Genomic DNA, 21,928 nt, shown 5'->3' with positions numbered 1-21,928 from the left:
TTTCAATCAGATTCATAGATAAATCACAATGTTTTTTAAGGTATTGTACCTGTAAAAGCATGGCTAGCCTGAACGAAAAGGGACAGACTGTTCAGATTGTACAAAGCCCTCTGACCTACCTACTCTCTACCAGCAGGAAGCAAGCTGAGAAGCAAAGGCCATTTCTTCAGAATAAGGCAAGGAACATGACAGAAAAGGAGAGATGCCTCAGAGTTGAAGGAGCCAAGAGCCATGAAGAATGATGGACTGAGGAGCTGCTTCCAGGGAGCAAATCAGTTCTAATCAAGAAATACAGCCCATCCCAGAGTAGAAGTTGTTGGCTGGATTTGCCCAGCTGATTTCAGAATTGTTCTGGACCAGTGACTGCCAAGTGCTTACCATTCTTCTGTATACTCTTTAAAGTCTGTTGTGATTATCCTCTCCCTGACTCACATCGTATTTTGGGTGTGTGGGAGTTAGATAATTTGTCTTTTTAGTTCATAGTGTTCCAATCAAGAGCCACATCCAGAGCTGATATAAATCACAAAATCCTGGACTTTGAGCCTACGGGCATGATTGGGTTAGTTTTGGGGGTCCTGGAATAAGGGAGAGCATGTGGGGAAAACATAAAGAATTGCTACCAGAGGAAGGACTCTGGAAGACTGGTTGCATTGATGACTCCAATTTTCATCCCTCCCTGTATCCACACTCTTTGCCTTGTGAATTTGCAATTTTTATTTCATAACAGAGTGTGCTTCCCCACCCTTTTGAGTCCAGACTTGGCCATGTGACTTGCTTTGGTCTTTAAGATGCTTCCAAACTTGACACAAGTGGAGGTTTGAAAAAGTACCTATGAGTTTCTGTTTCTTATCTTGTTTTTCTTTTTTTTTTTGCTCCTTTACATAACTTTTTTTTTTTTTAGTTTTTTTCCATTATTTTTATTGTGGAATATAATATATATACATAAAAGTGACAACTTTCAAAGTGTGATTTAACAAGTGGTTAGAGCAAATTTCAAAGAATGTTATGGGTTACAGTTCCACAGTTTCAGTTATTTCCTTATTGTGAAATATAACATATATCTGCTTCTTGTCTTGTTTCTCTGTGATCACCACAAGAGCATGCCCCAGACATGCTCAGGTTAAACTGCTGGAGATATGTGATCAAAACATGGAGGAGAGCTACGTTGTCCCAGCTGAGGCCATCCTAGACAAGCCAGCCCTTGGCTGACCTGTCAGCTGACCACTAACACATGAGTAAACCCAGTCAGGAGAAGCCAAACCTGGCCCAGATCAACAGAATTGTCCAGTTGACCCCTTGACTGGGAGAAATAACCAATGGCTGTTGTTTCAAGTCACTAAGTTTTGGGTCAAATTTTGTTACACAGCAGTAACTAACTGATGTATGGGTATTAAAAATATATGTACATAGAAAAAAAAGATTGGAAAGGGCTAACCAAAATGTTGAGAAAAGTGAATTATGGTGATTTTTAGTTTTTTCTTCATATTTTCCCTAATAAATCTGTTTCCCATTTCTAATAAAAAGAAAGTGAGTAACATAATAGTAAAGAAAAATCAGAAAAATCATAGGTTCTAGAATAAAACAGACTTGGATTAAAGTCCTGGCTCATCACTTACACTCTGGGAGAGTTGCTTAACCTCTCTAAACCTCAATTTCCTTATCTGTTAAATGGGCATACTTCATAAACTTGTGAAAGTTAAACAAGATAAAACATGTAAAGGGTATAGTGCAATGCAACGCCAGGCAAATAGTAAAGTAAGCAAGGAAAACAATAAACAAAAACACACTAAAATAAATATATGTTTGAAGATTACAATGAGGGCCTATTATTTGATCAGCAGTGATGACAAACAGAATATAACAGATAAAATTCAGAGTTCCTGCCTTCAAATCATAAGCATGACAAGATAAATACAGGACTTCCTTCTATTCAACTTGGATTTACAGATGCTTCATGGCACTCAATAAATGTTTGTTGAATGAATAAAAGAAAGCATAAATTCTTGTTTGATTTCCTTTTCAGAAGGACCAGCCCAGTAGTATTTGAGGCAAACCGAAGACTCATGCCCAGGTCCCTAAACTTCAGGTGAAAAGTTCTTTCCAATTTAACCAGGCTGTCAGATGAGTGGTTTGGATCCAGGGACCACTGGAGGGGAGAAGAGGGTCTGACTCAAAGCTGGAGGTGTTCCTGGGAGAGAAGGAATTTGCATTGAATGTATTAGGTAGGATTAGGTAGCAGCATGTTGAAATGAAAGGAGATGGGCTGGGAGAGACATTCCAGATGGGAAGCAGATACGGTTAAATGTGGTGCGGATGGAGGCAGGGGGTTGGGGTTGAGGAGAGGAAGTGGAAGGAGCTCTGCAGGCCCCAGAGTGGTATGTGGACCATCTGGGTGGTAGGAAGGCTGGAGTAATAGAAAAAGTACCAGGAATTATTCCAAGACTGAAAAGGAAAAGTTGAGATAAATGGAGCTGAGAGGCATTCTGATTTGTATATCAATTCCAACTAATGATGCCCAATCAAATGTTAACTCACCAGGTGCCAGATACACACTCACACACACACACTCACACCCTTAGATGAATCCTTCCGGTGCCTGCCTGCACCCGTTGTGAAATCCCACACTCCAGGTGAAGGGAGAGTCCGTGGCTTCTGCTGCTTTAGATCCTAGGGTCTGTCTTAGATTTCTAGGCTGCCAGAGCAGAGTACCACAAACTGGATGGCTTAAAACAACAGAAATTTGTTCTCTCACAGTTCTGGCAGCTCTCCAGGAAATCAAGGTGTCAGCAGGGCCAGGCTCCATCTGAAACCTGCAGGGGAGAATCCTTCCTTGCCTCCTCTAGCTTCTGGTGCTTGCCAAGAACCGTTGGCTTATAAATACATCACTCCAATCTTCGCTCTTCCATTTCAAGTGTCCTTTTCTGTCTTATAAGGACACCTGCCATTGGATTAAGGGCCCATCCTACCCCAGTATGATCTCCTTTTAACTTAACTAATTCAATCTGCAATATTTCCACATAAGGCCGCATTCACGGATACTGTGGCTTAGGACTTACACATATCTTCTTGGGGACAATTCAGCCCATAAAGCGTCCTTTCTCAGAAAAGTTCATCTTTTGCCCATTTGCCCATCATTTGATCTTGGTTTTGTGAGGTTACCCCTCTACCAGATGATTCATTTATACAGTTTTCTGAGGCTCTCTGCTTCTAGTCGCAGTGCTCAATAGGGCAGATCACTTTGTTTTGTTCTCTTATTATCTGGTAGGCTGAATATCCCCTGCCACCCACCCTCAATCTTGCTTTTATATTCCAGGAGGCTGGCATTCACCCTTATCATGTCTTGCAACTAGTGAACACACCCCAGGAGAAGCTGGGAAGCTGGGGTTTGCTGATTTTCTCGTCCCTGACCTTTGGACACCTCCAGCAATCTTTGGTAACTCCATTCACACACACACACACACACACACACACAGAATTATGAATATCTGTTCTGCTTAGATTGAACTGAATCTATATTATACAAGTGTCTTGAATCAGGGGGCTGTATAACTGAAACAGGATATCACGGTTTCATTTATTTTAATTAATGAATGAATGAATTTTAATGCTATTAAGGTGGCTGGGTCATAAAAGCTTGTTCAAACAATTTACTGAGTGGTTTAGGCAAACAAAGGATTTTTTCCGAATTAAAGGGTTTGGTTGGACACCCTGGGACCCAAAATACACTTTCTTCCGATGAGGCAAAACAGCAAATACACGAAACTGCCAGGTGGGGGTAGGGAGAATGGGAGGCCGACCTGCACCAGGAAGGGCAGGTATTCACACCGAAACTGCGAGAACTGAGCAGGTGGCAGCTGACACTGCTCCCTTCCCGTGGGTGGACTACCCAGGCGTAGGTGGCGCCACAGACGGTGAGGAATCCAGGCCTATTTAGTGGAAACGAAGCCGTAATTTCATAAGAACCACAAATTTTGAGTAGAAACAAGTCCTTTAGGTTTAACTTCTGCACCCAGCTCCACCACCCCCGCCTTATTCGGTCCCTCCTATCTTCTCAACCCCGGAGTTTCCGCAACTTCCCAATGCTCTTAGATTTAGGTTTTGGAAACTTCACACTGGCAGCAGAACGTGGCGGGGGGCAGGCTAGACCCAGGCCAAACGCCTTTGGGGTTCCCCCTGCCTTTCAGGGTAGCATTCCGATGTCTTTCTTGGACGGTTAGAGGCCACAATTCCCGCCACTGCCCACTCGCCTTTCTCCTAGCTATAGAGGTATGCGCTTTTTCCTCAACGCCTCAGGCTGTTTTCATGGTCGAAGCTCTCAGAAAAGAAGGGCGCCCAGGAGGCTCCGCCCACGAAAGGGCACGCTTGCGTACCCGATGCCGTGGCGGCCATTTTGGAACCGGGCAACCCGCCCACTTTCAGCCCTTTCCAAAGTGGTTGCACGGTGTCGCCGCGACTGCAAGGGTTGGCGGCGACCACGCAAGAGCCACCTCTCTACCTAACATCCCAGTGGGCCTGTGCTCGCGAGCCCGACTACCCACCCACTCCCTGCTCCCCGGCATATCCTGTGGCACGTTACAGCTCCCCGCCTTTTCCTACCTGAGTGACTCTGGGAAGGCTCCTCAGTTTCCTTATTTGCAAAGCGGAAATTTGAGCCTCCCTCCAGCCCCACGCTGGTCACCCAAGCTCACCAGCTCTAAAACCTATTGATTGGGTATTAGTTATGATGGTATCATTAGTTATGATGGATTCCCAGCGTAAATCCTGGCACGTAGTGTGTGTTCAGTAAATGCTGCCTGTAAGCTTTTCCTGCAGAGCGCACTGAAGCAACCACCCTGCAGCATAGCCTTCTCCAAGGCTACCCCGCACCACCGCCTGCGTGTGTGAACTCTGAAGACCAGAGCAGCGGGGCAAGGGGCTTGGCAAGCCCAGCCTCAGGACAGTGAAAGTGAAGCTTGAATCCTTTTGGATTTGCATGTGACCCTTTTGGAAGGGCATCAGAACACAGGCCAGGGTGTCCAGGACTGGAAAGACTTTGTTGATTTTGGAACATTTAAACGCCCCCATGCTTGTTATTTTTATCGTCCCTGGCTGCATCCCCACAGGGACTGCCATACAACATAAAACTCCTAAGATGAAAAGCCCTGTGTGTGTTCTGGCTATGGGGGAAAGAGGGGAGCTAGGACATTGTGTCTCAGACAGAGCCAGGGGTGGGGGAAGAAGGATTTTTCTGCTCAGTGTGGGTGGTGGCCCTAGAGAGGGAGAGGAATTCAGGACAGGCAATAGGTGGCCTGTGGGGTCCCCACACATATGCAGCCTCTCCACCAACTCTGCAGCCAGGGACCAGCAATCTGAGGCCCCGACTTTCTAAGGGGGTGGGAAATTGTCTGGAACCCAAGGATTTGGGGGAAGTGCCCCTGGAGAAGAAGGCTAGAGGAGGCAGGGAGGGAAAGCCTCTGCAGGATTCAGGAGGCCCAATTTGAGATCTTTTTCAATAATGAGCCAGGTAAATAAATGCCAGGCATGCCCCGGTTTCCCAACTCCAGCCCAGTGAAGAGAGGGGTGACAGAGGACACAAATATTACCAAGTAGGGGATTGTATAGTTTATTTTCAAACACACAAACACACTCAGACGGTGGGGAGTGCCCCGTGTTCCCCCCACCTCCCTCACATTTGGCTTAATCAAGAACTTCTCTCTCCTTTCTCCTAATCCCTGGGCTGTGCAAGATAGACAAGGCAATCTTCTCCTCACCTGCCTGAGGGGGCTGGGCAGGTGAGGAGTGCAGGGCAGGGAGGGGTAGAGTTCAAGTATTCACAGTTCCCCCATCCCCACCCCCAGATTATACTGTGCCCTGGCCATGAGGGAGGGTAAGGGGGCCGGCTCTGGGATTCCTGGTGGTTTTAGTAGCCCTTCTCCCACTCAGAAACCTCCAGAGGAGCTCTCCGCTCCTTCTTCCTGATAATCACAAACCACAGTGCTAAACCCCCTGTAGTCTGGGCAAGGAGGAGTCCTCTGTACTCCACTCACCTAAGAACCCTGACTGATTTGGAGGGATGCAGAGGGTGTGGCCTTCACCTGTAGAGCATGGGTTAGGACCACGTGGTTACAAAGTGAGGGAGAGGGGGAGGCAGGGCTAGAGGGTCCTGGTGAATAAGCTCAGGCAGCTTCTGTTGTCCCCACCCCACCCCACCCCAGGCCCAGAATCCCTGAGAGTCTGACCAAAAAGTCAGTATGGGGTGGGGGAGTGGGAGTAGTGGGAAAGCTGAGCAGGACCAGGGGCCCCCTCCCCCAGCTGGCCCTGCTCCTGGGAGAAATGTGTAGGGAGGGCTGGGACTGGGCTCTGGTCCCAGCGCTCAAGCTCTGACTTTCCAGAACAAGTTGAGTCCTGAGGAACACAGAGGAGGCCTGCTAATCCCCACTCCCCAGATGCCCTGGCCTTGGGCATAGTGGTGGGAATGGGGAATGAAGTCTCCCAAGGGTATTATAAAAAGCTAAAACCATTAAAAACTTTCTGGGTAGAAGTAGCTTCCAGCTTCTTGCCTCCCCATTGCCCAGCAGACAATGCTGAAGGGGATCCCAGAGGGCTGAGGCGGGGGGAGGCTGCAGCCCCTCTCTGACAGGATGGGGCCCAGAGAGGGGGCCTGTTAGCACCATGCAATGTTGGGACACCCTTGAGCCTGACTGGCCGCTGGGCAGGGGCCCCCCAGAGCTGGAGTGCTCACTTGCTAAAGCTTCTGTACTCTTGAGGGTCAACCCCTGCAGGGGAGGGGAGGGAAGGGGGAGAAAGTTTCGGCCAAAGTCCAGGCAGGGGTCTTAGAGGACCCCGAAGGGCCCCTCCAAGAGTCATGACTTGAAGAATCTTCGTACCACAAACTGGCCCAACAGAACCACAGCCAGAACCATCAGCACGTTCCGGATGGGGCCATTGCCTAAGTCCAGGGCTGCCACCTGCCGGGACAGACAGGAGAGTCACAGAGGGGCTGGCAGAATATATGGGCACCCTTGGGGACCAGGGTGGGGCTGGGAGAGGGGCAGCCCCTGGAGCAGGGAGGATGCTGGGCACTCACCCAGCCGCCCCTCTGTGCGATCCATCGGGCAATGTAGTGGTGCAGCATGAAGTTGGCCACAAAGCGGGTCACCTGGCCCAGGAAGCCGGTCAGGCCGCGCTGGTAGACGTGCAGGGCCAGGCGGTAGCCGAAGCCCAGGAGAGCCACCACGCGGCCCCAGTTGATGCCACTCTCAAAGAGACTGCGGGTAGAGCGTCCAACCCTGTCAGTCGATAACTCCCAGCAGGCCCCGTGGTCTGCTTGCCCTCTCCCACCTCCCCACCCCAACTGGAAAGCAAAATGGCTTAGCTGTGAATCAAGGCCACAGAGGCTGCCCCAGCCTGGCCTCGATTTGGGAAGAGCCTGGTTCTCTGTGAAAGGAGAAAGCTCAGGGGGCATAGGAGCTGGATGCTGCTGCTGGGGTGTGGCCCCCAATTCTGTGGGTTCAAAAGGGCACAGAGAGGGCAGAGGGCAGAGCAAGCAGCTGGGGACAGCAGGAAGATTACCTGTGGGCGTTGCTGCTGGCCTGGCAGCACGAAGGACAGCAGAGAGAGAGGACAGAAGAGAAGTTAGGACAGGTCCTGGGATCGTGGGGGGCTGGGGGCTGGGGGCAAGACATTTCAGCTGTCGGTCCTAATTGTAAACCTATCACCTGCTCCTCTCTTAATCCCCAGCTTCAAACCTACCTTAACATTACCACCACCACCCCTCAACCCCTCAGTTCAAGTGGTGACAATGGCTAACATTTTCTAAGTGTGGGCACTGTTCTAAGCGTATTCCACCCCCCCACCCCCCACCCCCACTTTACAGATAATGACATGGAGGCCTAGAAAGCTTCACAAAGCCCCTAAGTGGCAAAGCTGGGATTTGAACCCAGGTACTTGAACCACTATACCAGATTGCCTCTTGGATGCCAGATCACAGAAACTCGAAGTCATTTCCAGGACCTGGTAGAAGTTAGCAACCTTCCCATCTTCCGTGTGAAATGTGGTTCCAAATTGGAAAGATAGCTGTCTTCTAGCTGGCCTGGGAGCTCTGGGGCCATCCCCCACCATGGCCCCTCTAGCGTCCTCACTCGAACTGGTCAGGCCCTCAGGATCAGAGCTCTCTAAGAACTGTGAGCTTATGCACAAAAGATGAGGAGACCAAGCCCCAGGGAGAGGTTCCCCAGGCCACACTGCATCCACAGCAGACCCCAGGAAAGGAATCGGATCTCCCGACACTGACAGAGAAGCATGTGTCACCCCTCACTGGGGAACCCCCCTCCCCCCACAGGCAGGAGCACAGCATAGTGGTGACAGGACAGCAGGGAGGCAGTGACTGGAGCCCGGGTGGAGAGGGCTGCGGCTACCTTGAGGCGATCTTGCTGAAGTACTCATATGCATTATCTGCTGTGGGCTGCAGGTGCTGCAACATGGTCTGGAACTCGGAGTCATAGCGCTGGTTGATGTCGTCCCCGATGATGGCGAGCTGCCGCCCCACCTGCCCCATGGTGCTGTAGGAACGGGAGGCAGGTGGGTGAGCAGATGGACGGGCAGCCAGGGCTGGGACCTGGGCTCACAGCAGAGGGGTTCTTGGAGGCCCCTGGCAGTGTTTTCAGCACATGAGGGACAAGGGACAGGCATGGGCTAAAAAGGATGCAGGTCCCAGATGGGAGTGAGCACCCAAAATGAAAAAGGAACCACAAAGGGAGAAGGACAAGATTCCCCGGGCCGTGCCAGCTCCCAGGACCTGGCCAGTGACCCTGTGTGAGCTCCACCTCCCTGGAGATGTCCCTGTGGGCCTGGAGGACCGCTGCTTACCTGCTAGGCTCTAGGGGTAAGGTATCCATCTCTGGATCGGCAGGTGCAGCCGCCCCCTCGGCCTCCTGCTCCTGCCGATGGCGGTAAAAGACGTAGCTGCGGAAAACCTCTTCCGTGTCCCGGGCCACCTGCTCCTCTGAGGATCAAAGCTGGGAGTCAGGAAGGCACGGCCAGCCTTCTGCAACCGCATCCTTCATGGATGGCCTACTCTTCCTCAAGGCCACAGCTGCCCTCTCCCATGGACAGAAGTATCCTTCCTCTCTCCCCTCCTTAACACACCTGCTTACTCCGTGCTGGGTACCGTTCTGGCACTTTTCATTTAATCCTCACAACAGCCTTGTGCAGTAGGTGATCCCCATTTTACAGATGGGAAAACCGAGGCACAGGGAGTTTAAGAAACTTGCACAAGTTTGCATGGCTAGAACAAGAACAGGCATTTGAGCTCCTGCATCTATTTAGTGTATATGCAGTGTATTTAGTGTGTATTTAGTATGTATAAGGCTTTAGGGAACGTGGGAAACAGATTTGAAACTGTGGCCCCAGGCCCAGAAAAGACAGTGCTGGGGCCTGAACCCAAAGTCCAGAGAGCCAGCCAGACTGGTGTGGTGACCCTGAGCTCCAGGCTGCCCTGACCACCTGGTTGGAAGAGGGGGGACGGACAGTCACCTTACTTCCTCCCTCAAAGTCACAACAATCACTTTCCCTGTTTAGCAGACCTGACTCAGTGATAAGCCAATTTACTTCCTTATATCTCCTGCTGCAAGGCTTCTTTCCTCCTCCCATAGACCCCGATCCCATCCCTGGAGGGAGCTGGGGTGCAGTCGAGGTTACACGCCGGGCTGGCGTTGTGCCCACCTCCACACGCTCCTGGCCTCTCCCAGGCTTGGGACCCCCCATCCGTGTCTATTTAGAGTGGAGAAGGTACCCAGCCCTCATGGCTTTAGGGAACATGGGAAACAGATTTGAAACTATGGCCTCAGGCCTAGAAAAAGACGCATAGGGAAATAGTGACAGAGCTGGGACCGGAACTCAGAGTCTAGAGAGCCACCTGGACTGGGCTTAGCCTTGACAGCAGCCCAGCTTCTGAGCCTGACAGGCCACCTGCATTGGGTAGGAAGATACTTTTCTCCTTCATCTAAGGTGGGGAAACTGAGGCAGGGAGCCTGCCCATAAATCCTGGCCCTTTTCTGCTCATGCAGCCCCAGTACTTCTGGGATGGTGAGGGGGCAGGAAGACCCTTACCAGAAGTGGAGGACGGGGTGGGCTCTCCACATGCCTGCCCGGGGGGGCCCGGGCCTTGTCCAGATGCCATTTTTCAGGCCCCAGTGCAGGATAGTTTCAGCCTGTGGGGATGTGTAAGAAAAAGCATGTGGGGATGAGCAGGGGGTCACTGACTGGGACTCCCAGCCTGGTTCCCACGGCAGGGAGGGCTGCCCAACTCCAGGAGGGACCCACAGTCCGAGTTCCAGCCTCCTTTTATGCCACCAGCTTGGATCCCAGTGGAGTCTGCTGGTGGAATCAGAATTTGATGAGCACTTCACTGGCAACCCTGCAGGGGAGACTGGGGGTGCGAGAAGGGAGGCAGCCAAGAACACACTGAGGGTACAGCCAAGATTTGCTCCCAGGTCTGCACCCCAGTATAAGTCTCAGGTCGCATTTTCCTCACTCCTTGGTGGCGGAGGCTAGTTTCAGAGGCCTGGCACACGCTGACCGCAAGCTTGCCGCCTCCTAGCCAATGACCCATGAAGGGGGTGTCCTCGAAGGCCCCACCTCCCCTTGGCCCATCAGAACCACCTGTTTCTCCAACTTGGGCCTATAAGCTGCAAACATTTCCTGAGCCCCTACTTTATACTCCTACCACTTACAAGCACTTGCTATGTGCTGGGCATTGAAAAGTCACATTAACCAGCAAGGTAAGCATTATCATACCCACTTTAGAGGTGGGAAAAGTGAGGCACCGGGAGGTTAGTGCTTGAGGCCCCATAGCTAGTCAGGGAAACTCAGGTTGGTTCCCTGAATCTCCCTGAGTCTGTAAAATGGTTTTTCCTCTGTGTGGGTGTCCTTTCCAGGGCAACTTTCCCCTTCTATTTCCTGCTGATGCCTACCCATATCTTGCCTCCAAATGAGCCGAGGAAGCCCTCAGAAATCAGGGCCTCCCTCCTGGCCCCCCACCACCTACCTGCTGTGTCTCCAGCCCCAGTTTCCCTTTTTGCCCTGTCCTGGCTGCTGCCCTGCTCCACTGGATCTGCTCTGTAAACCCTCAAGAGAAGGAGTATTTCCTGGACGTGTGCTGTTTCACTTTCAATTTGCACCCTGTTCCAGAGCCTCATTTTCCCCAAAGCCGCCTCGATTGTGTTGGCGAAAGCTGACCCTCCTCCTGTCCCAGGGGAGGGTGCAGCCCCACCCTGAGCCAAGCGGGGCCACCCCCTCCTCCCTGCCTGGGAGGGCCTGTGTGCCCCCACCTTCCTCCCTCTCAGGCCTGGGGCTATTTTCAAAAGTGCCCCAAGTGCTGCCTGAGAAGGGGTAGGGAGGGCTGGACCACACAGAGCTCCCCACTCCACCCTCAGGGGCACATCCTAGGCAGATCCTCCTTTCCCCTGGGCCTCCTTAAAATAGACCTTTGCCTGGCACCCCCACCCCCACTCCACCACCAGCAGCTCCTTCCTGGATAAGATGCCCTTCCCTCTCCCCTGGCCTCCGAAACCCCCAAGTCAGCAGGGACAGAGGATGCTGAGTGTACCCCCAGCTCTTTTACTGCTGGGGCTGGCTCACTGCTGGGGAGCAGGTAGAGCCTCGGGACAGCCCCCAGGGCCAGCGGCCTCTACCAACCTGGGCCTACCCCTGCCCCCCACTCCAAGTGGCCCAACTTCCTGGTAAGGGGAGCCCTCTCCAACCCCACCTGCTTGGCTTGTTGGGTCAGTGACCCTGGCAGGATGTTCCCAGGGGAGATGCCTGGCTGGGCCCCAGACCCAGTCTAGGGCTCCTGGGGCAGCAGGAAGCACCTTCAAAGTTTCCCCCTTGCCCTTGACCTTAGCTCTGGCCTTCACCCCCATCCCCCAGACTGCTGAAGGACCCAGTTCTCAGGCACCCATGGCAGGGGCAGGAGGAGATGCCGTCTGAGGGGCACCCAGAGCGAGCCATGACACAGCCAGGCCCCCAGCAGGGGGTGGCACAGCTGCCCAGACAAGCCCTGAAGGCCCCCGCACCCCACCCAGCTCACAGGGGCTCCCTGCTCCACCCTGGGCCTGGGGCAGAGGTGGGGGAGGCTGGCAGGATGAGCAGGACTCCCCCCCCCCAGCTTACCTGCCCTGACCCTGGCCTAGACCAGGGAGGCTCAGCAGGGCCGAGGCCGGAGATCTCGGGGGGCGGCGGCTGTGCCCAGGAGCAGGGTGCTGAGGCTCGGCGTCAGGGGCGCGCGTCAGTGCCTTCCCAGCATCGGGATGCCACCTCTGCTTGTCACGGCACGGCCCGAGGGGCACCGGCGGCTCAGAGATCATAGAGGTGTGGGCTGCACCGGGCTCCAGTCAGCTCCCTCTAGAGGAAGTTCCTGGGCGGCCGCCGGATGCGGATGCCCAGGGTCGGGCCTGCAGGGGCGGGCTCCTGGCCCCCACGGCCCCGCCGGCTGCGCGGCTCCCCTTCTCCCGCTGCTTCTCCCCTCCCAATAACCAGTCCTAGTCCTCGGTCATTTCTTCTTTCCATCACTCAACATCAATTAGCGAAAGAAAGGAGGGTGAAGTTTAAATGTTCCCTGAGTACTGTGTTCTCTAGCAACCATGCTGGAATCTTCTCCGCAATCCCTGCAAGAAGGGGCTGTTGCCTCCGTCCATTTCACAGATGAGCAAACTGAGGCTTAGCTGGTTTAAGGAACTCTCTTGGGTCACTGGGCTGGGTTTATAATCAATCAGGTCTGCAGGTGCCGTAGGGAATAATAATAAATTGAGATTCAACTTTTGATTAAGATCTGTGCACCAGGCATCTTAGAGATGGAATGTCCTGAAGGTGATGGGCAGGTAAGCAGAGGTGGAAAACACAGTGAGGACAGTGCTACCACCTGGGCATGTGTGAGCTGGGTGCTAAGGAGGGTGAGGAAGGGAGCACAGATACTGTCTGGCCACAGGGAATGGTTCTCAAGGAGAGAACAAGCCCAGGAGGGGCATGTCGGGTGGTCCTTATCAGCCCCCTCCTCCATTCTGGGGGTCTGGTCCCTGCCCAGCTGCCCCCTGCCCACTCCCTGCCAGGCCTCCTGGGACCGTCATCAACACCCCTTCCCCAGAGTCTTTATCCTCCCAGCTGCCTGTGTCCCATCCCCATGCCTCCTGCCCCTGCCTCATCAATCCCCCATCCTCTCTGCCCCCAACTACTCTGCCCCTCCCACTCCCTATGTCCCCCCCACTCCCCCACCTCCCCACCCCACCCCCATACCTGCCTGATCTTTGCCTTCTAGAATTCCTGGAAGTTTCCAACTGGAGGTTTTCATTTGAAAACTCCTCCTGGTCTTAGGCAGTTGGTCCTTGGGTGGATGCTACTGCCCCTCCCTCTGAGTTAGGGTCCCCTTGAGATGGAGGCCCCAACTCCAACCCCACAATCCCGAATTTTGGGCCGCTCCTCCTTGTTCTGCTTTTTCCGTAGCCTGGTGGGGAGCAAGAGCAGCCCGAGGGACTCTGACAAGGCCCTGGTGGGGGGCTGGATGTGCTCCTCCCGGGGGCAAGAAGCCATCCCCCTGATGATGGACCGGCCCACCACACTGACCTGTGCCCTCTCTGTGGCTACGCCCAAGGGCCCCCAGCACCTACCAGGGCACGATCCGTCGGGGCTAGGGCTGGGGGACTTGGGGGCCCAGACCTCCACCCCTATAGAGGTCCTTCAAGTTGTGACCCAGAGCAGAAAGGTGAGGTCAGTCCTGCCCAGAGGAGGCCAGGAGGTGCTGGGCAACCTGTCTGAGAAGGAGGAGAAGGAAGAGGAGGAGGAGGAGGCAGTGGGGGAGGCCTCTGGGGATACAGGGGCCACAGGCAGGTGAGGGGCCGAGGCCGTGAATATTAGTGGGGAGGGCAGGTGGGGAGGGGGCTTGGAATAGAGATACTGGGAAGAGGCCCGTGATGTCTGGATGTCTGACCAGGATGTGGCTTGAGATGGGGAAGGGTCTGGGAATGGGAGTCGTTGGATGGATAGAGAGTGCCTGGGTGGGGAGGGGCAGGGAGATGGGGGTTGGGGTGGAGGAGGCAGGGATGGGGGCCCCTACACATGAGGGGTTGTGGATGGGGCCTGCAGAGATGGAAGGGCCAGGGCCTGGGCAGGGAAGGTGCTGAGCTGGGGCTCCTGCTCCTTCCCCAGCCTCCAGTTCCAGGCTGAGCTCTACCTTGCCTTCCCTTCCCACACCCTCCCTCCTGGTTTCCTGGTCCCATTTGAGCCTGACACCCATCCCCTGTGAGGAAGGGGACCAGCCTCTCCTTCTGCTCCCCATGCCCTCTCCACCCTACTTGCAGGGGGTTATAGCCCCCTCTATGACAAAGAACCAGAGGGCTGAGCAGGGCCTGTGGGAGAGCACTGGGGGGACACCAGAGGACCCTCTGCCACGTCTCTGGGCCCTGCCCACCTCCCCGACCTGACTGTGCTTCGGGATCAGGGGCTACTTTGCCCAGGCCCTCGAGGTGGAGCCAGAACACCTGCGGAGGGCAATGGGGCCCCTGGAGGTCAAGCCCAAGGCCTTCACCAGGGAGGAGGAGAAGGAGTGTCTGCTTGATGGTGAGTGAGGTAGCCTGGGGAGTGGGAGAGATGTCAGAAATGGACCCTTTTCTTCTACAACTCCTTGGGGTGTGGGGCCCGACAGGGAACACTGGAGCCAGACTGTGTGAGTTCGAATGCCAGCTCTACCATGCCAAGCTGTGTGACAGTGGCAAGTTGCTCAACCTCTCTGTGTCTCATATTCCTCTTCCATAAAAGAGGAATATACTACTACCTATCTCAGAGGGTAGCTTGCAAGGATTAAATGAGATGCTATTTGTTAAGTGCCTGGAATTGTGCCTGACACATAGTAGGTGTCTGCTGTTTGCTAAAGGAAGGAAACCCTTCCCTCAGCTCAGACCTCTCCTGTCCCTGCCCTCCTGGGTCTGGGCACCCCACCAGCACCACCAGCCTGGCAGTGACCACCATCCCTTCACAGGAGACCTCACACTGGCCTCCTCGAAGGCAGGGGCAACTCCCTGGAACCACCTCCTCAGCATGTACAAGCAGCTCCAGAAATCAGCCATGACCAAGGTCTGTGGGGCTAAGCTGGGGTGGTAGGGGTGGGGCCCCTCTCTACCCCCACATCCGGCTGGATCCCAGGGTATGTGGCTTCGGCTCAGGGGCAGCAGTCCCCTTTATGAACCCTTTGGGTGCTGTTGCCTCCTGCTTCCTGTTCTATTTTGGGGACTAGGGGCTGCAGACTTGGGGCCCCGGCCCTCCTCACCTGCTCCGGGGGCCTGGCTGTTTCCTTTCAAGGAAGGCTTGCCTGGTGAGGAAGAGAAAGGGGAGGAGGAGGAAATGGAGGAAGAGGTTAACTATGTTGACCTCTGGGTCCCAGGCACTGCCACCCTCCAGTCACCACTGCATAAGACTTTTAGGTCGGCAGATACAGTGGGTAAGTGCCATGCCCTCCCCTCCCAGGCCCAGGGATGCAGTGCCAGTTATGACCACCAGGTGGTACCAGAGGACCTAAGATGATCATCCGAGATGCATTAGAGTTGGCGGGTAGAGTGTCGGGGAGCAACGCGGCATATAGCTGTGCTGGGAGCCTCGCTGTTTAACTTGAAAAAAAAGGGGTCTCCTCCTCCCTTTGGGTTTAGGGGTTGTGATTGGGCCTGGAGTTCCTCAAGCACGAATCTTTTCTCAGCCTAAGGCTTCTAACTCCTTTGGTGGCCACTGCCAGCCTTTGTTTTCCTATTATGCATTGCTGTACCAGCACCCTAGGGGGACCCCTCCCAGTGCAGCCCCCATGCAGTCCAGACACGGGGGGCAGTTGGTTCAGTGGTGATAACATATGATAAAATCATTGTTAATATTTACATAGCTGTTACTATGGGCCAGACACTGTTCTAAACACTTTTCACATAATGCCACATCACAACTCTATGAGTTAGGTCCTATTGGTAACCTCCACTTCATGGCGAGAAAACAGAAGCACAGAGAGGTTAATTAACTTGTCCATGGTCACACAGCCACTAAGTGGCCAAGTTGGGACTTGCACCCAGCCAGTTTGGGTTCCAGATCCAAGCTCCTGAGTTGGTGGCTGGAAGGGGCAGATGTGTGCCTCCCTCGAGACTCACAGACTTTGCAGGTGGGGGCCTGTGGCAAGTGAGTTTCCTGGGGAAGAAGGGAGTGGTGATGTCCGGCAGGCTCCAGGTCAAGGGATATAAGAGGGCTACGGCTGGGAGTAAGCAGGGACCATGCAGGGCTGGGATAACGTACGTTAGTGGAAGCTACCTCCTCTTCCTTAGGTCCCCAGCGGGTCCCTTCATCCTCCTCCTGCCTGTCCCGTGCCCATCTCTCTGGCTCTCAGGTTTCATGGAGTCGGAGGTGAAGAAGCTTCTGGCAGTACAACGGGAGTCCCGCCTCTGGAAGGAAAGCAGCCAGGACGTTCTGGAGTTGCTGACCCGGCCAGAGTTCATGCTGGAGGAGGTGGGCATCGTGGATGGCCTGGTATTCCAGCCCACCATCCCCTGCCCGAGGGCACTGGAGAAAGCAGACGGAGCCCTCTCATCTCCATGGGGCTCTGGCCCCGGCCCCAGGCCACTGCCTGGGTGGGAATAACCCCTTCTTGGTGGTGGTTTTTCTGAGATTAAGACCCTGGCCCCCTGTGTGTGCACACACGCACGCACGCACACGCACGCACGCGCGCGCACACACACACACACACACACACACACACACACACATGCACTTCTCCATCTGTCTGTCCATCTCTCACTTGACTCAGGGTCAGGCTGTTCATTTTTAAGCCTTAACTTTGCCATTCACTTGCTATGTGGCCTTGAGTAAGCGTCTTCCCCTCTCTGGTTCTGTTTTCTTATCTGGACAATGGGAAGTTTTGTCCAGATGGCTCTAAGCCTTCCCTGGGCTTCTGGAATTTGCATAATGTTGCCATTTTTCTATGCCCGCTCCCATGATGCCCACTTCCACTTGTACAAACACAGGTAGGCACAGGGGAGTTACCCACCGGGTGGGAGCACAGACCGCCTGCTGGCTCACCCTTCCTGACACCAGCCTTGAACCTTAGGCCTCTCCCAACTTCTCTGAGCACATGTTGATGGATCTACTGTTGAAAATGTGCCCATGCCCCTTTTGAGTTAATTTCCATCTCATTCATTGTCTCATTCTTTCCTTCACTGGGCATGTGCCCTTGACAGTCTATGTGGTTTAGAATAGGAAAGAGTATAGTGTCCAGAGGCCAAACTCTTTGGCCAAGTCTCTGCTCTGGCATTGGCTTGTTCTGTGACTTTGACGACAGGCCTTTGTTCTTCACCTGGAAAGGGGGATTGCCACGAGTTGCAAATGAGATGGAGGGTGCAGAGGGCCCTCCAGCATCAGGGGTTATGACTTGGCTTTCCCCGCCTTGGGGAGAATATAAGTGATGCCTGCTGGGCACAGAGGACTCCTCTTCATTGTCCTGAACCTGCCCTCGTGACCTTCTCATGGGAAGCCCCTCTGTGCTTTGGCCAACAAGACTGTGTCACTTCATCCAGATCACACAGGCTGTTCAGCTTCGGCCGGGCCCTCGCTTTCACCTTTCAGGGTTCAAGTCTTCTGGTCTGTCCTCATCCTCCCCTCCCTCTACTCTCTCCCTTCCAGAACACCCTCTCTCAGAGCCAGCCTGCCTGCTGGTGACGGAAACATGACCCTGTCCCAGGGCTCACAGTCCTGGTCTAGCCTGGGCAGCTCTGGGGGGCCCTAAGGAGTTTCTGGGAAGTGGCAAGTGAGGGCCCGGCCTAGTTCTCGCCTCTGGGGACAGAACTGCCTCAGTAGTGTCTTCCTCCTGGGGTATTTCAAGGGTCTTATCCTCATCATCTCCACCGACCCCCCCACCATTCTCTTCTTTTCTGCCCTCAGGGACTCCAAGCTGAGGTGGAAGGAAGCTGCCCCCCAGCCTTTGGGGAATGCTGGGGACCTGGGGGAGGGGCGCTGAGGCAGCTGAAGCACCACTCTAGGCTGGAGGGAAGGGTGCAAAGCCCCCTTGGTGGGGTATCCAGGACAGAGGTGAGGGAGGGGAGGGGTTGGTGGGATGCCTGACTCCTGGGGCTTCCAGGGAACTCCCACAAGTCAGAGGGAGAAGGATCCCTCCATAAAATGGTCAGGGTGGGGGTGGCTTGGGGTTGGTGGGGTTGAGGATATGGGTGGTGATCTCAGGGAGCTTGTTTTTGGGGGACAGGTGGGACACTTAGGGGGTATAGAGCAGGGAAGAGAGGGAGCCCAAAGATGTCAAGGCATCTTCCTTTACCTGCTTCTGCCCCCCAGCACCTGCTCCTTGAGGAGATGGACGAGATGGGAAACTGGTCTACAGAGTGAAGCTGGTGCCACCCCTGAGCTGCCCTGTCTCAGTCCCTGGAATGGGTGGGGAGGGATGTAGCTCCCTCTTCTCAGGGCACACCCAAGATGCCCCTAGAGCCAGGGCATCTTGGGATGAAGACTGTCGACGTGTCTACAGGGTGGGCCTGCCCAGCAGACTCAGGCCTATGATGTTATTAATAAAAACCCAGTTTACCCTTAGCCTCCTCGGCTGTCTGTATTTGGACACCCTCACCCCCACTGTTGCAAGCCCAGTCTACCCAGGGTCCCAGTCTGTGCACACAGGGCTGCAGAGCCCCGGCTCCAGTGGAGGCACCGTGGCAGGGAGCCCGAGCTGGGAAGGCTGGAGGTTTGGTAGGCCTGACCTAGAGGTGGGGAAGGGCCCACTGCCCCGAGTCCAGGGGAGCCCCAGCTGCTCACAAGTCCTGCCCCTATTAGGAGGAGCTTCCCTGACTTCCCTTCATCCTCCGGTTCCCAGGCCACACTCGTGGCCTCACCAGGAGGATCCGGGAATTCTCCAGCAGGAAGTCCCTGCCCAGCCAGACCAGGGACAAAGCCAGGAAAGCAGCCCTGCGACCCTAGGGAGCTGCCTCAGTTATTTAAGGCCCCCTGACTCAGCAGGGGTTAGGCTGGGGTGGGGGTGGGGGGGCAGGATAGGGTCTCTGGAGTTGATGCAGGAAGGACGCCTCCCCAGGCTGGGGGCAGCCGTGCAGGCCTCTGGGACAGGCGGGGGTCAGGGCCTGCCCTGCTGCTCACAGTCACAGCCCACGCTGTGCCACGCTCAGCCCCGGACACCCCTGGGGATCCTGGGCAGAGGGAGGTTAAAGGGGTGCTGCACGGCCTTAGGTGAGCAGCTGGTGGGCTCCGGGTCTCAGGAGAGGTGCAGACATCTGGAGGGCCCAACTCTAGCTAATCCCAGAAGCAAGGATGGGCTTGGGCTGGGGGCACACGATGCTGTGCCCTTTCTGGGCCGGGGGCTCTGGCGGTGGAAGCTGCACTCACAGGCCTGGCTGCGTGGGCGTGGGATGGACACCAGGAGGCACTGTGTGCTGGGAGGTCCTGCTGGTCGGGGGTGGGGGGGCACCCTTCTTGCCTTTAGCCTGGGTCTGGGATAGGTATGAGAGAGCTCGCACCGCCCCTACTCTTCTCAGCGCCCTTGCTTTTTATGAAAGCTGATCCGATGTTCCCCAGTTCCCCACGGAGCACCTCCTGTGTCATTCCTGAGTCCAGCCTAAGACCTGCTGCAGAGCTGAAGTGCAATATCAGAACATGGAGGCCATCTTAATAATCATTGTGATCAATAACAACAGCTGTTTGTTGGATGGGTGGCCCTATGACCACATGCTGGGGGTGGAGACCAGGCCCTGTGCCGCAGCCCAGCCCAGAGACGCTGGAAGTTCCCTGACTATCCCCCAGCTGGTGGGGGTGGGGTGGGGCCAGACTCAGAGAAGTGAAGTGGTTTATGGGTGGGGCTGAGGGCTTTCTCCAAGGGCTCTGATGGAGCCCTTGACTCAGGCTCTGAGCTGGGGTCTGTAGAAGGGCCCATCTGGACTGTCCCTCTGAGTCAGCCAGCAGGTGGCCTCGTGACCCAATGACTCACCTGTGCCCTAATTATCCTGCTAATGATTTATCCCAGAGTTCTGGCTGCGGGGGAGGGTGGGCAGGCTTGCAGGGTGGCCTGTGGGCTCCCTGATCTCCCCTACATGAACGTGGTACTTCACCCCTGTGGTGTCCCTTCAAGGTCCCCATGGAGAGGAGGCCTCCCATCCATCCCCCTGCCTGGTGGGCCCCAGCACCCTGTGGGGGTCTTGCCCAGGGTTGGGGGGGGCGCCTCTGTGCTCAGAGCATTCCAGGATAGAGCTTCCAGCCTTCCCCCTGCCCCACTGCCCTCAGGGTGGGGCCAGCCAGATGCTTCTGGGCTTTCCCGGGCACAGGCAGGCACCACAGGGGCAGGGGGGTGTGGGGTGGGGTGGGGTGGAGGGGGCGGATGGGGTGGGGGGGGTGGGCTGGGCCCCGGCTGGCAGCTCAGGCTCCTTGGTGCCACTCCTAGACCACCTCAGCTCTTAGGGCCTTGATCACGCCATTGCGGGGACAGAAGCATCTCATCCTCAGACCCCATCAGGGTGGGAGCTGCTGGGGAGTAAGGGGGACAGGGACTGTGGTCCAGTACCTGGACCCTGGGCTGGTCACTTCTCCTCTCTGCTCCTCATTTTCCCTTGTTAAAGTGAGGGTCATGCGCTTCCCAGACTCCTCCAGGATTCCTGAGACTATAGATGAGCACATTTGTGCGGAGTGTGGAGAGCTGGTACTGGTCCTGGGAGCTAGAAAGGGTCCATGTCCCCCATTGGCTAGTCGGCGATGGACCCAGCCAGACGCTCATGGGTGAAGCAGACAGCGGTGACATGGCCCAAGGACCTGTTGTGGGGCCTGAAATACCCCTACATTCAGTCAGGCCTTGGGGCAAGCTCCGGGTCCTGGAGAGGTGACTGGCCAGCAGGGTGGACAGCCAATGGGCAGGGCTGGGGGGAGGGGATCGTACTGGTGACAACAGTGGAGATGACACCAGGGAAGGGCCCGTGGGTGAGGGCAGAGGGGCTGCCTCAGTATTTAAGGCTCAGGGCCAACCGGAGAGATGGACCAGGCATTTCTGAAGGGCTTTGAGGAACACTGCAGACACATCTGTGGGTCAGACCTGAGCCTTTTTTTTTTTTTTTTAATTTTTACTGTGAAAACATACATATAACATTTCCCATTTTAACCACTTTCAAGAATAGAATCCAGTGATATTAATTGCATTCACAGTGTTGTGCTACCATCACCACCGTCCATTACTAAAACTTTTTACCCCACATAGAAATTTTGTACCCATTAAACATTAACTTCCCATTTCCCACCTCCACCCCCACCCCTGGTAACCGACAGTTTACTTTCATATAAGTGAGATCATACAATAGTTGTCCTTTTGTGTCTGGCTTATTTCACTCGACATGATGTCTTCAAGGTTCATCCATGTTGTAGCATGTATCAGAACTTCATTCCTTTTCACAGCTGAATATATTCCATTGTGTGTATATGCCATATTTTGTTTATCCATTCATCTGTTGATGGGCACTTGGGCTGCTTCCACCTTTGGCTATTGTGAATAATGCTGCTATGAACACTGGTTTACAGGTACATGTCGGAGTCCCTGCTTTCAATTCTCTTGGGTGTATGCCGAGAAGTGGGATGGCTGGGTTATATCGTAATTCTGTCTAACTTTATGAGGCGCCACCAAACTGTTTTCCACAGCAGCTGCACCATTTTCTAGTCCCACCACCAACGCACGAGGGTTCCTATTTCTCTGCATCCTTGCCAACACTTGTTATTTTCTATTTTTTTTTAAATACTATTGTCCCTAATGGGTGTGAAGCTGTATCTCATTGCAGATTTGCATTTCCTTAATGGCTAATAATGTTGAGTATCTTTTCCTGTGTTCTGAAGCTGTGTTTTAAAGTTGTCTTCCCCTCCTAGGTGTGCAGAGAGCCAGGAAAGGACTCCCCTG

General features: G+C 54.5%; 2 protein-coding genes across 2 annotated transcripts; one reads left to right on the top strand and one right to left on the bottom strand.

Annotated features, from left to right (window-relative positions):
• Positions 1-5,594: 5,594 nt before the first annotated feature.
• BAK1 (BCL2 antagonist/killer 1) lies at positions 5,595-12,374 on the bottom strand. Its single transcript, XM_037843012.1, has 6 exons — positions 12,151-12,374; positions 10,090-10,190; positions 8,848-8,983; positions 8,397-8,540; positions 7,067-7,247; positions 5,595-6,947 (listed from the first exon to the last, which is right to left on the bottom strand). Exons 2-6 carry the CDS (start codon positions 10,157-10,159, stop codon positions 6,843-6,845), a joined length of 636 nt encoding a protein of 211 aa, XP_037698940.1. The 5' UTR covers positions 10,160-10,190; positions 12,151-12,374; the 3' UTR covers positions 5,595-6,842.
• Positions 12,375-13,405: 1,031 nt separating this feature from the next.
• LOC119539444 (gametogenetin-binding protein 1-like) lies at positions 13,406-18,387 on the top strand. Its single transcript, XM_037843010.1, has 6 exons — positions 13,406-13,860; positions 14,471-14,589; positions 15,008-15,101; positions 15,315-15,466; positions 16,385-16,524; positions 18,337-18,387. The coding sequence occupies exons 1-6, from the start codon at positions 13,406-13,408 to the stop codon at positions 18,385-18,387; spliced, it is 1,011 nt and encodes a 336-aa protein (XP_037698938.1).
• The last annotated feature ends 3,541 nt before the right edge of the window (positions 18,388-21,928 follow it).

This window comes from Choloepus didactylus, chromosome 7, assembly GCF_015220235.1.
Source record: "Choloepus didactylus isolate mChoDid1 chromosome 7, mChoDid1.pri, whole genome shotgun sequence".
In the NCBI taxonomy this organism is placed as follows: Eukaryota; Metazoa; Chordata; class Mammalia; order Pilosa; family Megalonychidae; genus Choloepus; species Choloepus didactylus.
This window is presented reverse-complemented; position numbering and strand designations above follow the sequence as displayed.

Excerpts from the sequence above, each read along its gene's own strand:
- BAK1 (XM_037843012.1), bottom strand. The coding sequence starts at position 10,159 with ATGGCATCTGGACAAGGCCCGGGCCCCCCCGGGCAGGCATGTGGAGAG. Across the intron at positions 8,984-10,089 it reads CACCCCGTCCTCCACTTCTG|AGGAGCAGGTGGCCCGGGAC; the intron begins GTAAGGGTCTTC and ends TTTGATCCTCAG. Across the intron at positions 7,248-8,396 it reads TTCAGCAAGATCGCCTCAAG|TCTCTTTGAGAGTGGCATCA; the intron begins GTAGCCGCAGCC and ends CTCTACCCGCAG.
- LOC119539444 (XM_037843010.1), top strand. The coding sequence starts at position 13,406 with ATGGAGGCCCCAACTCCAACCCCACAATCCCGAATTTTGGGCCGCTCC. Across the intron at positions 14,590-15,007 it reads GAAGGAGTGTCTGCTTGATG|GAGACCTCACACTGGCCTCC; the intron begins GTGAGTGAGGTA and ends ATCCCTTCACAG. Across the intron at positions 16,525-18,336 it reads TGGGCATCGTGGATGGCCTG|CACCTGCTCCTTGAGGAGAT; the intron begins GTATTCCAGCCC and ends TCTGCCCCCCAG.